At 55.4% G+C, this 16,070-nt stretch overlaps 2 protein-coding genes across 3 annotated transcripts in view; one reads left to right on the top strand and one right to left on the bottom strand.

The window, feature by feature from the left end:
- Nucleotides 1-8,735, top strand: part of Mapk8ip2 (mitogen-activated protein kinase 8 interacting protein 2) — a 13,327-nt gene extending 4,592 nt beyond the window's left edge. The window contains exons 2-12 of the mRNA XM_013025731.1: nt 169-274; nt 1,499-1,777; nt 1,917-2,010; nt 2,113-3,342; nt 3,716-3,791; nt 3,892-4,064; nt 4,151-4,260; nt 4,969-5,076; nt 5,218-5,288; nt 8,295-8,393; nt 8,562-8,735. Coding sequence (XP_012881185.1) covers nt 169-274; nt 1,499-1,777; nt 1,917-2,010; nt 2,113-3,342; nt 3,716-3,791; nt 3,892-4,064; nt 4,151-4,260; nt 4,969-5,076; nt 5,218-5,288; nt 8,295-8,393; nt 8,562-8,634 — 2,419 coding nt within the window. The 3' untranslated portion in view covers nt 8,635-8,735. The remainder of the gene's footprint in view (nt 1-168; nt 275-1,498; nt 1,778-1,916; nt 2,011-2,112; nt 3,343-3,715; nt 3,792-3,891; nt 4,065-4,150; nt 4,261-4,968; nt 5,077-5,217; nt 5,289-8,294; nt 8,394-8,561) is intronic.
- Nucleotides 8,736-12,279: 3,544 nt separating this feature from the next.
- On the bottom strand, nt 12,280-16,064 carry Arsa (arylsulfatase A). Of its 2 annotated transcripts, none has more exons than XM_013025782.1 (9): nt 15,877-16,064; nt 15,324-15,573; nt 14,943-15,183; nt 14,639-14,857; nt 14,394-14,563; nt 13,986-14,110; nt 13,771-13,898; nt 13,413-13,515; nt 12,280-13,302 (listed from the first exon to the last, which is right to left on the bottom strand). In XM_013025782.1, exons 2-9 carry the CDS (start codon nt 15,539-15,541, stop codon nt 12,983-12,985), a joined length of 1,524 nt encoding a protein of 507 aa, XP_012881236.1. In that variant the 5' UTR covers nt 15,542-15,573; nt 15,877-16,064; the 3' UTR covers nt 12,280-12,982. The 2 variants fall into 2 exon arrangements, with proteins under 2 accessions (XP_012881236.1, XP_012881237.1); XM_013025783.1 differs by having other exon boundaries at nt 13,152-13,289.
- Nucleotides 16,065-16,070: the final 6 nt, after the last annotated feature.

The following is a 16,070-nucleotide window of genomic DNA, read 5'->3' on the forward strand; positions in this document are numbered from 1 at the left end:
TGGGGGAAGGGCGGGTCCCCCGGGCCGCCCCGCAAGGCTCCCTTGGGTAGCGGGGCCGGGGTCGCGGTGGAGTCGGCCTGTGGGCCGGCCACCCCCTTCCGGTGTTTTTCGGACCCGCCCCGGGTGGGGGCCCGGGGTCGGCCGCTCTGACCCCGGCCCCCTCTCCAGGCCCCCCCAGGATATAAGCCTGGAAGAATTTGATGATGAGGACCTGTCAGAGATCACTGACGACTGTGGCTTGGGCCTCAGCTACGACTCAGACCACTGTGAGAAGGTAGGGAAAGGCCGGGTCCAGATCCCACCAGAGAAGAGGCCGCTCAGGCCCTTTGTCTGATGTTCACTTGGGTGCCTCGCCGGTGTGCGGGGAAAGCCCCGATCGCCCTTGCTGTGAGCCCGTGGCCTTGAGGCTTCCTGGGCCTCCGTCCTCTGCCAGCACCGCAGGCCCCCTAGAGGGCCTTCTCCAGTACATCTTCCCGGCCCTCCTGGGGAGGGATGCCTTGGCTCTGGGGCCCTCTGTCCTCAGATTCCTCCCATAAAGACTTAACCCTTCCAACTACATCTGAACCTCTGCCTCCTTTCCGTTCCTCACATCTTTCCTCTCCTGCGCCAGTGTCGTCCCCCCTTTCTGTTTTATGCGTTCTATTCCCAAACACTGCCAGGTTAAGTGCTGGGGATGGAGCGCTGCCAGCAGATCTTGCAGCTTAGGGGAGAAACACATGTCAGGGAGAGTGGCTACTTAAATTTCATGGGCTGGTGTAAGGGGAAAGAGAACTGGATCCAGACTGAGGGAGTCAGGAGACTTCACAGAGAAAATGTCAGCCATGTCCTGAGGTTAGCAGGAGCTAAGCAGATGGGGTAGATAGGAGAGGAATTGCTGGCAGAAGGAATGATTGACTGTGCCAAGGGCCCTGGGTTGGTACAAACTTGGTGAATCCTCTCATGCATTCATTTGTTACTTACTGAACATCCACCAAGCTGCAAATGCTGTTCCCAGGGATGTGTACAACAGGGACATGACTCTTCCTTGGTGGAGAAGACAGACCAAAAGTCATGAGCAGTGTGAATTATGTGTTTATGTGATGGGGTTTAGGAGTGAGTTGAGGCCGCTCTGAGGATCAGCCATTCCTTTTCAGGAGTCTGGCTTCTCCACAGGAAATGCAGTGATGGGCTGGGAAGGTGTCTCAGTGGTAGAGCGCTTGCTTTGCATGCCTGAGGCCCTGAGTTCGATTCCTCAGCACCACATAAGCAAAAAGAAAAAAGCCGGAAGTGGCGCTGTAGCTCAAGTGGTAGAGCGCTAGCCTTGAGCTGAAGAGCTGAGGGACAGCGCCCAGGCCCAGAGTTCAGGCCCCACGACCAGACCCCCCCCCAAAAAAAGGAAATGCAGTGATCCCCAGGAGTCTTCCGCAGATTTTTAAAAACACTGCTCGGTTGCTGGAAGCCGAGTGGGACCCAGATTCCTATTGCTCTCTGGCCAGCCCTGCCCTCTCCCTCCTTGCAGGACAGCCTCTCCTTGGGGCGCTCGGAGCAGGCGCATCCCATCTGCTCCTTCCAGGATGACTTCCAGGAGTTTGAGATGATAGATGACAATGAAGAAGAGGAAGAGGAGGAAGATGAGGAGGAGGAAGATGAAGAGGAGGAGGGAGATGGGGAGGGGAAAGAGGTAGGAGGAGCTCATACAGAGGCCCCTGACAAGGGGCCCCTTATTCCTTCCCCTGCTCTGGAGGAGCCCCACAAGCACCGGCCCACCACCCTCCATCTGACAACACTGGGCGCCCAGGTGAGCCTCCTGATTCTCAGAATTTTAGAGTTGATCCTTGCTCAGCAGCACCTAGACTCCGCACCCCATGGCTTCAGGCCCCTCCCACTCTTGGTTGCTGAAACCCTCTTCAGCATTGCTGTTTTGTGCCTCATCCTAGGACTCTCTGAACAACAATGGAGGCTTTGCTCCAGAGGCCCCAGCCTCCTGGAAGGAGACTGTACTGTGCTCGCCAGTTCAGGAACCCCTCAGAGGTGAGGGGTGGGGCTGGCAGGGGCACTGGTAGGAGGGAGGGTGCTGGCTGCTGGAGAGAGGACAGGATGGAGGTGAAGGTAACTGGAACCCTTGCCCTGCAGAGCTCCCTGGCCCCCTCCTGCCCACAGAAGAGGAACCCCGTGGGGTGCAGCCTGTGGCGTGCCCAGGCTGTGACTGGGAAGGGAACCCGCCCCCGGGCCCCCCAGCGCCAGCTGGGGCTTCACCCTCTTCTGATCCTGGCATTGAGGCCGACCTGAGAAGCCCCTCAAGTGGGGACCACGGCGGACGGCGGAGCAGCCAGGAGCTCTCATCCCCTGGCTCAGACTCAGAGGACACTGGTGGAGGGCGCCTGGGGCGAATGATTTCATCTATCTCGGAAACTGAGCTGGAGTTAAGTAGCGATGGTGGTAGCAGCAGCAGCAGTGGACGCTCCTCGCACCTCACCAACTCCATTGAGGAGGCTTCATCACCAGCCTCAGAGCCAGAGCCTGAGCCCCTGCAAGAACCTCCTCGCCGTCCCGCCTTCCTGCCTGTGGGCCCTGAAGACACAAACAGCGAGTATGAGTCCGGCTCCGAGTCTGAGCCAGATCTCAGCGAGGATGCCGACTCACCCTGGCTGCTCAGCAACCTGGTGAGCCGCATGATCTCTGAGGGTTCCTCCCCCATTCGCTGTCCTGGCCAGTGCCTGTCTCCCGCGCAGCGCCTGCCTGGGGAGCCTCTGTCCCTGGCCAGCAAAGCCACAGAGGACTCCCAAGCCCCTGAAGCGGCAACAGGCCCTGGTGTGGAGTTGGTGGACATGGAGACGCTGTGCGGGCCGCCACCGCCGGCCCCCACAACGCCTCGGCCAGGCTCAGCACAGCCTGGGCCCTGCCTCTTCCTCAGCAACCCAACGCGAGACACCATCACGCCCCTGTGGACCACGCCTGGCCGAGCTGCTCGCCCAGGCCGTGCCTGTTCTGCTGCCTACTCTGAGGAGGAAGAGGAGGAGGAGGAGGAGGATGAAGACGGTCCCGAGGACAGTGTGGGGCTCCCCCAGGGCAGGGGTGCAGGCTCTAGTGCGCCACTGGATGCATCACTGGTGTATGATGCAGTCAAGTACACACTGGTGGTAGATGAGCACACACAGCTGGAGCTGGTGAGCCTGCGGCGCTGTGCGGGCCTGGGTGATGACAGCGAGGAGGACAGTGGTGGTGAGGCCGCTGAGGAGGAGGTGGGCGCTGCACTTCTAGGTGGCGATCAGATCCCTGAAGATGTGTCTCCCGACAGCCCAGACATCACCTTCTCTAAGAAGTTCCTCAACGTCTTTGTCAACAGTACATCTCGATCTTCTAGTGAGTGGGAGTTGGGGAAAGCTGGGTGGCCCCAAAGGAAAAAGTACTGCTCCAGTCTCAGGTCCCACTGGTCCCCAAAATGCCCAGGAGACCTGTGGGCCTGGGAGTAGTCACAGCTTAACCTTGACTTTTTTCCTAAGAAAAAAGAAGAAAGAGGAGCATCAGTCCTCCCCAGGCACCTCTTTGGGCAGAGACTTGGGGGATGCTCCTCTGTCCCAGTCCCTAGTGGCTGGCCCTCCCTCCCTTCCTGACTTAGAATACCCTGCACCAGCCTGTTGGGGAGGAGGGGGCTTGGCTGCAGCCAAAGTTAGGACTTCAAGTACTTTCCTTTCCCCTTGAGTCTCCATCTTTGCTGCTTCTGTTGGTCTCTTAGGCACTGAGTCCTTTGGCCTTTTTTCCTGTCTGGTCAATGGGGAGGAAAGAGAGCAGACTCACCGGGCTGTTTTCAGGTATAGCTGCTCCCTTGACCCGGGTGGTCCTCAGCCTTAGTTCACAATACCACAGGACACTGGGACACAATCCAGCCAGGCTTACTCTGCCTTACCTCAGGTTTATCCCTCGTCATCCGGATGAGCTGGAGCTAGATGTGGATGACCCAGTGTTGGTAGAGGCTGAAGAGGATGACTTCTGGTTCCGTGGCTTCAACATGCGCACAGGAGAGCGTGGTGTGTTCCCTGCCTTCTATGCCCATGCAGTGCCTGGCCCTGCCAAGGACTTGCTAGGTGAGACCCCCCCCGTCCCTGAGGCATGGTTTGTCACTCAAACTTTCCACCCGTCACCCCTGATCTGGGCCCTTGTGACCTCCTAGGGAGCAAACGGAGCCCCTGTTGGGTAGAGCGCTTCGATGTACAGTTCTTGGGCTCTGTGGAGGTGCCGTGTCACCAGGGTAATGGCATCCTGTGTGCAGCCATGCAGAAGGTGAGTGTAGTGGTGTGGGGCAGGCCTAGCCTAAGGCCTGCACAAAGGCCTCCAGGTTAGCACAGCTTCTTGGTGGCCCAGCCTCCAACTCTTCAGGGACGATGCTGGTGGTGCTGTAGGGATGAGTCATAGGTGGACACCCTAATTCAAAGGTCTGAGCAGACAGACTGGCCAGGCCTCCTGACTAGGCCAGTAGGGTCTTCACCTTTCTGTTGGTCTTCTCCTGTTTGTTTAAAGTTTGAGAGCAGATGTCACAGCCCTTTTCCTGGGAGATATTTTCCTACGCATTCATCCACACAGTGAACATTTATGAGTACTTGTAGTAGTCTGGGTGGTCTGGGACTGAGGCTAGAGGGATATGCTCACCCTGCATCCTAGAGCCCCCATTAGTTTGTGAGGAACAGGCAGTGAGAGGGATGGAGGTAGGATTGGGGTGGGTTCTTGGCACCTGAGCCAAGAGGAGCCTCTTGGCTGGAGGGACACAGGGCGAGGAAGCCAGCTGAGTGCAGAGTGGCGTGACTGGCTTGTTCCTATTGCAGGGCTAGCCAAGGTCACCCTGTCATCTTCCAGAATTGTCTTTTAGGGATCTTGGGTGCCAGACATACTCAACTAGTCTGAAGTGAACAGAGGTGTAGTTCTTCCGAGGAGAGAGGGTGGCAGGGGCTATGGCAGGCTCTTGAGGACTTTCTTTCCCAATTTCTTCCTCAGATTGCCACTGCCCGGAAACTGACTGTTCACCTGCGCCCTCCTGCCTCCTGTGACCTTGAGATCTCTCTGCGGGGGGTCAAGCTGAGTCTGAGTGGAGGAGGGCCTGAGGTGGGGGTGTGGGGAACTGGGGGCATGGGGTAAGGCAAGGCAAGAGGGTTTGGCTGCGGGACAGGCTGGCAGGCAGGCAGCAAGAAAGACCACAGGCTTCCTCAGTCCGACCCACGATGTCTCTGTCCACCTCTGCCCTAGTTCCAGCGCTGCAGCCACTTCTTTCAGATGAAGAACATCTCGTTCTGCGGTTGTCACCCTCGTAACAGCTGGTAAGAACCTTACTTGCCCCCCTCCCCCAGGTCCTCAAACCCTAAGGGCTACCTGCATTCCAATTCCCACCCATCATCCAGGACTCCATCTGCACCTAACATAGTGCTTATTCTATGTTGGGTTTGGGAGACATGAATCAAACTGGCTCCCATCCGGCCTGGTTAGGGAGACAGACACACAGTCAAGAAAGTTTAAAAAGCAGCTAGAAAGCCGGGCGCCAGTGGCTCACGCCTGTAATCCTAGCTACTCAGGAGGCTGAGATCTGAGGATCTCGGTGCAAAGCCAGCCCGGACAGGAAAGTTCGTGAGACTCTTATCTTCAATAAACCACTAGAAAACTGGAAGTGGTGCTGTGGCTCAAGCCGTAGAGTGCTCGCCTTGAGCTGAAGAGCACAAGGACAGTGCCCAAGCTCAGAGTTCAAGCCCCATGACCGACAAAAAAGAAGAAGAAGAAGAAGAAGAAGAAGAAGAAGAAAAAGAAGCAGCATCTACAGGTGGTCAGACATCTTCTGAATGAGCCTCCTGAGCAGACCCACAAAATAAGAGGTTACAAAATGATAAAGATGGTAATAGAGATGGAAGAAGTGAATCATCTTGTAGGCAGCCATGGAAGCCAAGGCTGTGGGATACACTGGCATAAGGGAAGAAGCCGGGACAATGGAGAACAAAAGTGTCAGTAGAGGGCTGGGCCTTTTGACTGCCAAGGGGCTTGTGCATCGTTCCATTGGCTGTGGAACCACAGAAAGGTCCTGGTGGAAGGAAATGATCTGGGCAGGCTGCTAGCTAGCCCTGGCTGCTGTGTATAGTGCATTGATCAGCTGCTGCCAAAGGAGACTAGGTGGCTGATGAGAAATCTAGGTGTGGTTTCATGATGGGAAGTATATAGATGGTAGGTATTTAAGAGGTGGGACAGAAGCCGGGCGCCGGTGGCTCACCCCTGTAATCCTAGCTACTCAGGAGGCTGAGATCTGAGAATCTTGGTTCAAAGCCAGCCCGGGCAGGAAAGACCGTGAGACTCCTATCTCCAATAAACCACTAGAAAACCGGAAGTGGCGTTGTAGCTCAAGTGGTAGAGCGCTCGCCTTGAGCTGAAGAGCTGAGGGACAGTGCCCAGGCCCAGAGTTCAAGCCCCATGACCGACAAAAAAAAAAAAAAAGAGGTGGGACAGAAAAGATTAGGTTGATAGGTTGCAGAGGCTGACCTGGAAGGAATCAGTGGAAATACTCAATTGGGTGATCGGCAGACAGGAGCAGAAGAGATACAAGCCCAGCCATACAGTCATCTGAGGTTCAGAGGGGAGGACTAGAAGGTTTTTTTCTTTTTTTTTTTTTTGTTGGTCCAAGGGCTTGAACTTGGAACCTGGGCACTGTCCTGAGCCTCTCTGTGCTCAAGGCTAGAGCCTTGAGCCACACTTGAGCCACAGAATCACTTCTGGCTTTTTCTGTGTATATGGTACTGAGGAATCAAACCCAGGGCTTCAAGCATGGTAGGCAGGCACTCTACCACTAAGCCATATTCCCAGCCCCTGGAAGAAGGTTTTATTTTGGACCAGATAACTGAGATCATGAGGTACAAAAAATAGCCAGGCAGTGTGAGATGAAGCGTGGGAGTAGGTGGTAGGGGGCTGCCATCTTCCCTAGGCACAGATTCTTGCCCACTGGGTCCTAGCATCCTAGATAAAGGAGAGAGGAGAACCAGAGACAGGGCCAAGCAGAGGTTACAAATGATCTTCAGGAGCTAGAGAGACTCAGCAGGTAGGGTGCAGGGTAGTTAGGGTATTTCCAGGGCTGAGAGTTGGAACAGGTATTAAAGGTGTCACAGGAGTGGTTTGGACTCAAGCATGAACAGTGGCATGGCGACCTGCTGTCTAGGAAATGGTTACATGCAGTTTGGCTTTTTTCCATTGAGGAGGGAGCTGCTCTGAGGGGTAGATGCCAGGTCAGTGCCAGGGCTCGGGCCAGACTGTGGGAGCATCCACCGAAGCCACAAGGACAGTCAGGAATGACACTGTCAGGAGATAAAATTAAATCCTGGTGCCACACTCAGCGCTCCAAGGTAACCACTGACCCATCTGCAAATCCATGGGAGAAAGATGATCCAGGCAAGTAGTTTAGGGTCAAGATGTGCTTCAGAACCCAGCCTATTTCCTCCATGAGGAGACTAAGGAATCAGTGCTAAGTGTCTGGTTAACTCACTTTCTTGTGAAATAGATGACGATTCAGTCATGTCTGGATGTGCTGTGTTTGGAAGATCCAAGAGCCACTTACTCCATTGCTGCCACAGACTGGCTGTGTGTCCTTGGGTAGAATATTGTCCCTCTGTGCTTAGCCCTCTATCAAAAGACACCTATTCCATGATGTGGTTGTGAGTTTTTGTGCTTTAGTAACTATCGTTACTCAGGATGGGGAGAGAGGTGGAATCTCAGGTTGTGGACCGACTACCTCTAGTTGCTCAGTGTCTTGGAAGGAATGGAGACACATGTGGGAACATGGGAAGGGATGAGTTGCAGGAGTGCTAGGCACGGTGCTTCTCCAGTTGGAGAGAGAGAATCCAAAGGGTTTTTACAGATGCATTGGTACCCAGTGCACTATCCAAGCTCAAAAGACAGCTGTATTTGTATGACCAGATGCAGAGATGGATGGGCTCACAGAAGCCTTAAGCAAGGCAGAGCCAGGGGAGCTGTTCAGAACAATGTCCAGTGCTCTTGGGAGAGGCTCTGAGAGTCTTGGGGTGGGGAAGGGAAAACGATGCCTCCGACTCCAGTATAAGATAGAGGCCCCTGTTTGAGGAATTGACAAAGAACTCTAGTGCTCTTTTCGGGTGCCCACCCCCCTGCTTGGGCTGCAACCCCAAAAGACAATTTAAGATTTTGAAATTGGCCCTCATACTCTTGTCTCCTGCCTTCTTCACAACCTCTTTGTTCCTGCCTCTGCTCTCCAGGTCTTTAAGGGGGCCCCCAGGGCTGGGTCAGTGTTCTTGACGTTCTCTCCACCAACTTTCCCACAGCTATTTCGGGTTCATCACCAAACACCCGCTGCTGAGCCGCTTTGCTTGCCACGTCTTTGTGTCTCAGGAGTCCATGAGACCAGTAGCGCAGAGTGTCGGGTAAGTGGGAAGGTGGGGGAGGATCCTGGGGGTAACAGTCGACAGTTCGGGCACTGTTGTGGAGTGCAAAAGATGCTGTGGTGTTGACAAGGTCTTTGGGCAGAGGGGTGTTACCTGGCTGGGTAGAGGCAGAAGGGAGCATTGGACTGATTCCACCCCTCTCCACAGCCGCGCCTTCCTGGAATACTACCAGGAGCACCTGGCGTTTGCTTGCCCCACAGAAGACATCTACCTGGAGTAGTGGGAGGAAGCTCTGGCCACTGTGGGCTGGGCAAGGACTGGATTGGGGACACACAGTACCTTATGTCATAGGAGAGCTCCAGGCCTGGAGCTTTCCCCCTCCATTCCCAGGGCACGGCTGTGAGGCTGCTGGGGAGCGGGTCTCCAGTGCCCCAGGTTTCCCTCTGATGCATCCTTTCCATTGTCCTCAGTCACCTTGTTCCCCAGCCTCCCTCTCCTCCCCTCTGTCTCTTGCCCCTTTCCGTGCCTGCAGACCTTACCCTTTGCACTCTCCTTTAGGGTCAGAACTTGGGGCGTGTGGAAAACTTGAGGTGACTGGTAGTCAGGTTCTCCAGTGATCCCTTCCTGCCCTCCTCTGTAATTTATAAGGGAGTTTGAATTTTTATAGTGAATCTCAAGGGGTCACCCCAACTTTGAACACAGGGACAGAGAGGGACCCCATCTCTGCCACACAGGGAGCACAGGGGAAGCAGGGAGAGGTGCCCAAGGAAGCTCTGGGACCACTGGAAGTGGTTCTTAATGCTCACTCAAACCCCTCATGCTGCTAGGAGGAGGACGCCCACTGGGCGCCCCCTACACATTGTCTGCTTTGCCGCAAACGCCCCTGCAGTCCAGTGCATATCCTCCCTGTGTGCGCTGCCCGCTGTGTATGTGGGCCAGGCCTGGCCTCAATAAACTCTGCTTGGTGTGACCCTGGCTCTTTGTAAGGGGTGTCCAGCGCTGCCAGTGGTGAGGGACGTGGGGGCCCCAGGGTTCTTGGGACTTGGGAGAGGCTTTGGTGGTTTCTGCAGTCATGCTGGGGTCCGTCACTGCTCACCACGTGGAGGCCTCAATAGCCACAGCACCCTGTGTCCTTCCTGCGTGAGCCTAAGAAGTGTGGGCCAGCTCACCTAGGGTGCTGCGCACACCTTGATAAATGACCTACTTGGAGCTTGGAAGTATTATTTAAATGCTGCCCGTGGTTCACACCTGTAATCCTAGCTACTTGGGAAGGTGAGATCTGAGGCTTGTGGTTTGTAGCCAGCTTAGGCAGCAAAGTCCATTTTGTGAAACTTACCTCCAATTAATCAGCAAAAAACTGAAGTGTAGGTGTGGGTCAAGGTGTAGAGCATCAGACTTGAGAAAAAGAGTGCATGAGGCCTCCAAAAGAGCCAGGTGCCGATAGCTTTTTTAATTTTAGCTACTCAGGAGGTAGAAATCAGGAGGTCATGGTTCAAAGTCAGCCTGAGCAAGAAGATCAAGACTTCAGATCAACAGAAGGTGGACATAGTGGGATATATCTATCCTTGCTCCAGATAGGGCAAAAAGATCTTGTCTAAAAAATAACAAAAGCAAAAAGGTACTAGAGCTGTTTCTCAAATGGTAAAGCATCTGTAACCACAAAGCCTTGAGGTCAAGCCCCAGTATTTCCACAAAAAAAAAAAAAAAAGTTCACAAAAGAGGCAAACTTAAACATTGCTCCCCCTTTTGGTCATTTCAGGAACAGGAGTGGGAAGGGGTGGTAGGGCTAGGAAGGGGTAGCCTCCCTCCTTTTGGATGGTTGGGCTCTGCATAGCTCCTTCTCCTGACATACCTGAGGGAAAGTCAGTCACAAGGTTTTTGTTTTGTCCCCCCCCCCGACCCCCGTCATGGGGTCTGAATTCTGGGCCTGGGCGCTGTCCCTCAGCTCTTCAGATCAAGGCTAGCACTCTATCACTTGAGCCACAGCACCACTTCTGGCTTTTTCCGCTTATGTAGTGCTGAGGAATTGAACCCAGGGCCTCGTGCATGTAGTCAAGCACTGTACCACTGAGCCACCTTCACAGCCCCAGGCACAATGTATTTTTGTTCTGTCCATTCTAAAACACCCTTAACCCCATCCAGATAGACACTGGGCTCCCTGACAAAACTGGTCTGTCAGAACAGATAGCAGCTAGCCTGGTAAATGGATTGGTCTCCCAGGGAAAACACTGGATATGGCCTTTGGGGCTGTGATAACATGTTATTGATTGCATGTATAATGCATGTGTGTGTACAAATGCATGTGTGTACATGAGCCTGTCAGAAAAGTGGGAGGGTGGAAAGATTCAACTGTGGGTGTGAGGGCAGTTTGAATCCCTCAGACACTAGCTGACAGGGAAGTATTCCTGGCCACTCATCTGTTGCTCCACCTCCACCACATAACTCTTAACTCTTCCTTTCCAACTTTAAAAACTTAAGTTGTTTTGTGCCAGTCCTGGAGCTTGGACCTGGGCCTGGGTGCTGTCCCTGAGCTTCTTTGTGCAGGCTAGTGCTCTACTACTTGAGCCACAGCTCTGCTACCAGCTTTTGGGTGGTTAATTGAAGATAAAAGTCTCAGACTTTCCTGCCTGGGCTGTCTTTGAACTGTGATACTTGGATGTCAGCCTCCTGAGTAGGACTATAGCGTGAGCTATCGGTGCCTGGCCCCTCTGGTGCTTTCACACAGATTTTTTACTGAAGTACAAAATATACGACAACACACACAGCATGCAAATCCTAAGTAGTGAATAGCTTCTTTTATTCCAGGTTACCACCTCCAATATACAGAATACTTGTAGCATCCCCAGGCTCCCTCATGTCCCTTACATTGTACTGAAATTCCATGTGTCTGATTTCCTGGGGTTAAGCTCATCTCCTTTGCTAGACCTTAAGCACTGCAAGAACAGAGTAGGATGGGTTTCTTCTAAGGACTCCTTGCCCTGGCACTGCAGAATAGCAGATGAACATGGCAGGATCTGCACTGCAGCACTCTATGCCAGTGAGGAACCAGAAAAAGCCGCCTACAGGTTGTGCCTGGTACTCACTGGTTTTGTCAGTATAGCATATGATCAAATTGCTTCACCCTGTTCTGTCCTCACCCGAACTGAGGCACTAGCTGGGGCCAGTCCCTGCATTAATAAATTCTTTCGGCCCCATCAGTGTCTCCTGAAGGTGCCCAAGGAAACTGTCTTGGGGCAGCCAAGACATAGAACTTGGGGTGTAGTCAGCACAGCTTCTCAACCAGATTGAAAGTGACAGGAGAGTTACATGAGTAATGTGAGGTCACTCATGCACAACTGCTTCCTACCTACCCCATTTAGGTTTCCTTTCTGCAACACCACTTTAGCTGCAAATGGCTGTCAAGCTCACCAACAGTGGCGTACTCAGGCGGGTTTACTGTCTTAAACCTGGCACCCTGTAATCAGGTCGGCGGGAGACACTGGTTTTAGAAACTGCAGGTGTCCTCCTAGGGTCAACATATCTGTTGCAGCCAAGTTCTCAATGGAGGACCAACCTGAACTTTAACTACCAAGAATCATTTTCACATGCCATGCCCAGAGCAGTTACTGTGTTGTGACTAGCCTGATACTCCTGGGCCAGGGAGAGGTTACCTCCTTGATATCAAGGAGGCAATGAAGTGGGGACACATTAGCAAAGAAGGCAAGTTTCCTAGACAACACACTGAGGAGCATGTGACAGGTGTCAGCATGCTATGTCCCAGCAAACACAGAAGGCAGAAGGTTCTTTTCTGCCGAGGTGGCAGAACACTGCGTATGGAGGGAAGCCAGGTCATCCTGAAGGACAGTGCTGTGGGGCAAGGCAAAGGAGCTTCGATTTTATTCTAAGATGTTTTAAAGAGATCGTGTGTCTGAAAGAAAATGTCTGGTGGTAAGTAGGTGTGAGGAGGTTCCATGGGACTCGCTGACAGGCCTTTCCAGGAGATAGCAGGGCCCAAACCCCTTCACCCTACCTGGAATGTGCACATCACCACCACCTGACTCCACATAGATCTCTGATGAAGAACAAAGGGGGCAGCTCCAGAGCCTGTGAATGCTTCCATCAGGGAGACGAGCTCTTGGGGGACTGAGTTGCCCTCACCAGCTTCCTGGTTCCTAGCATCTAAAGGCACTTCTTTTTCCTTTGACTCAATGTGCACACATCAGTCACCAGGTAAGGGCAACTTCTGGAGCCAGAATGCCTGGGTTCAAGTCTAAGCCCAGCTTGGGGCATGGCTCAAGTGGTAGAAGGCCTTCTCCGCAAGTTCAAGGGCCCGAGTTCAGACCTTTGTACTGCCAAATCCCAGCACAGCTTTTCTGGTGGGATGACCTTGGGCAGGGCCTTGAACTTTCCTGTGCTTCCGCTTCCTTGTTTGTAACAGCGGGGAATAGTACTGACCATACAGTTTCCAAGATTAGATGAATTAGCACACCTGCAAGTCTCAGCTGCTGTTATTACATTATTAGATACAAACTATCTGCACACCCTTGCCCCTGTCCCCTCATAATGGTGAATTATCACACACCCAAGATGGGGCCAGAGGCCCTGGACTGGCCTTTGGGGGGAATCTCCAATGACTTGGCCAGTTGCCCTCAAGGTCGGTGATTTGGGCAGTGGCAGCAGGCTGGATGGGGGTGGCAGCCCGGCTTGCAGCAAATCTGCAGGGCTGGGTCCTCACCCCGGGCCATCTGGCTGGGGCCAAAGGTCATGGCTGCATCATACTGGGCCTTGAGCAGCTGGAGGTCCTTCATTGCCATCAGAGCCTCTGTGGAAACCTCAGTTGTACCGTCCAGGAGGTTGTAGTTCTCACCAGGGTCCTCAGACAAGTCATAGAGCAGGGGGGGCTCATGAGCCGTCACAGGGTTAGTGGCGTGGCAGGCAGGGTCCGGGGTAGTGTCGCTGTGGGCAGAGCCTGGGGAAGGGTCAGCTATGTGCACAGGGCAAGAGCCAGAGGAGGGGGTCAGGGTTTGGGCTACAGGGGCCAGTGGGATTGGGAAGAGGGAGCTAGAAAGAGGATGTTACCCTGGGTGAAGAAGTGAGCCTTGTATTTCCCGCTCCGGATAGCAAAGACACCACGCACCTCATCTGGGTAGGCCGGATAGAAGAAGAGAGAGTGCCGAGGACTCTAGGGTCAAAGTGAGGGGCACAGAATAGAAGTGGTCCCTTAACAGCTGCCAGCCTTTGTGGTAGATATTAGCTGTGCATCTCTTCCCTGCCTAGGAATATGAAAGGTGGTACCAACTCAAAGGTTACTCACCAAAGGAGATGGGAGGCACAGACTCTCAAGAAGTGCTGTGGTAACACTCATGGGGTAACTGGGATTGAGGGGTCACTGGGTGAGCACTCATGGGTAATTGGGAATGAGGGGTCATGGCCTTACCTTGCCTGTGCCTAGCAGCAGAGGGCTGAGGTCAACACCATCCAAGGTAACATTGGGCAGCGAAGCTCCAGTCAAGGCTGCCACAGTGGGCAGCAGGTCCAGGGAGCTGGCCAGCTCATGGGTCACACCTAGGGGCAGAAGGCTATTTGGTCACTCACTTTACCAAGGTTGGTTCAGGGGTCAGAGGTCCACAAGGACAGGGTCAGAGAACTGACCAGGAGTAATATGGCCAGGCCAGAAGGCCAAGGCGGGCTCTCGGACACCACCCTCGAAGGTCGTTCCCTTTCCACATTTCAGAAGGCCAGAGCAGCCGCCACGGGACATGCGCATTGTCTCAGGCCTGGGACACACAAGGAGATCATCAACACAGAGGTGCCTAGGACCTCATGCCATCAGCCTCACTCTTCAAAGTTAGAAATAGGGCTCCGAATGCCTGATGCCTTCCTGCCCTACCGAGACCAGTACCTCTGTGCACCTGTCCCACCCCCCAGCCTAACTTGGCCAGCGTTTCCTAAGACCCCCTCCCCCAGCCTCACAGTGTCTTCAGCCAGCAGCAAAAGTGAAAGGACCTCAAGGCCCTGGCCTATGTCAAAGCAGGGAGTGGCCCCGGCCCTGGGTCGTACCCATTGTCTGCGGTAAAGATGAGCAGCGTCTCTCCAAGTAGCCCCAAGTCCCCTAGGGTTGTCATCAGGGCCCCCACAGCTGCATCCAGCTCCATCAAGGCGTCTCCAAACGGCCCTCGGCCCGAGTGGCCTGTGAAGCTGCGCCCACTGAACTGAGGGTAGTGCGTGTGCTGGGGGGTGGAGATGCCAGTCAGCATCAGCAGGGGTTTCAGGCAGTCTCAGGAGGATGAGGCCAGGTCACTCACGTGGGAGGCGTAGTACAGGAAGAACGGGCGGCCCTGGCGCTGAGCATCAGACATCAGGTCTCGGGAGAAAGCCACATAGCGGGCCTCTAGTCCTGGCAGCCAGGGGGGCTGCGCCTCCACAGACAGGTTGGCCAGCAGGGGGATGGCCACTAGGTCCTGGTCACAGCTGCCATGGCACGGGGTGTCTGGTGGGAAGCAGGTCAGGTTCTGACAGGGACCCTGAGGAGAGGAAGGGCACTGCAGTGCGGAGTCTGGGCTCCAGGGCGGGGCTGGTCAGGTGTTGAGGGGCCCTGGTGGTTTATACCTGGTCGTGGGAATATGGAATGCCCAGGAAGCGGTGGAAACCCTGATGAGGGGGCAGAAAGGCCCCGTCTGGCCCCACTCCAAGGTGCCACTTGCCGGCCATCCCTGTAAGGTAGCCTTGGGCAGCCAAGACCTCGGCCAGAGTCACCTCCTCGAGGGGCAGGCCGCCCTGGGAGCTGGGCCCCAGGACGCCTGGGTACATGCCCATCCGAACAGGTAGCCGGCCGGTCAGGAGGGCAGCCCTGGAGGACAAGGTACAGGATGTCGAGTCCCACAGCAACAAGCAGACGCGGACCTCCCCATGGAGATGGGTCCCTTCCTCCACCCCAGAGCCTCTGGAAGGAACTGGACAAGTGGAGAGGGATGAGAGGCCCCCACTCACCGGGACGGTGTGCACAGAGACGCGGGGACGTAGAAATCTGTGAACCGCAGCCCTCCGGCAGCCATCTGGTCCAGGTTGGGGGTGGTGGAGCTAGGGTGCCCGTAGGAGCCCAGGTCCCCATAGCCGAGGTCATCAGCAAAGATCAGCACAATGTTAGGGGGCCTGGCGGAGGCCAGGCCTGCAGCCACGGCCAGGGAGACGGCCCAGAGAGCCCTCATGGCACGGAACTCAGGAGCCTGTCTGCAGCGGCCTGGGGGGGAAGGAGAGGTGACCCGGTGGGCTCGGGGCACCGGCCCGGCCCAGCTCTCCCCCACGGACCCCGGCCCTCCCCTCCCTACCCCAGTCCCAAACCCCGACCCCGGTCCTCCCCTCCCGACCCCGGCTGCGGCCCCGACCCCGGCTGCGGCCCTCCCTTCCCCTCCTGACCCCGACCCTCCCCTCCCGACCCCAGCCCCGACTCGGGGCCTCTCCTCCCGACCTCGACCCCGGCCCCGACCTCGGGCCTCTCCGCAGAGCACAAGGCTGCTCCCCCTTGGGACCCAGATCCAAATACTTCTCCGGAGCTCCGGCCGGCTTGGCAGAACCCGGGGCCCGGGCCTGGGTACAGCTCCCCGGACGCCTTTGAATGCTCGCTCGGGGCTCGGGCTCCGGTGTCCAGAGGGCCCCGGCCGGGACCGTGGCCCGCAGCCCGGGGCGCGGTGGGTCGAGGTCGGTTCGGAGCCCAGGAGAGGCGGGTTGGGACAGCAG

Source organism: Dipodomys ordii, unplaced genomic scaffold (genome assembly GCF_000151885.1).
Source record: "Dipodomys ordii isolate 6190 unplaced genomic scaffold, Dord_2.0 Scaffold87, whole genome shotgun sequence".
In the NCBI taxonomy this organism is placed as follows: Eukaryota; Metazoa; Chordata; class Mammalia; order Rodentia; family Heteromyidae; genus Dipodomys; species Dipodomys ordii.

What these genes read in the sequence shown, in the direction of transcription:
- Arsa (XM_013025782.1), bottom strand. Translation starts at nt 15,541, where the DNA reads ATGAGGGCTCTCTGGGCCGTCTCCCTGGCCGTGGCTGCAGGCCTGGCC. An exon ending in TTCCATATTCCCACGACCAG is followed by an intron (nt 14,858 to 14,942) that starts GTATAAACCACC and finishes TCCTCTCCTCAG; the next exon opens with GGTCCCTGTCAGAACCTGAC. An exon ending in GGCTCACTTCTTCACCCAGG is followed by an intron (nt 13,303 to 13,412) that starts GTAACATCCTCT and finishes ACCCTTCCCCAG; the next exon opens with GCTCTGCCCACAGCGACACT.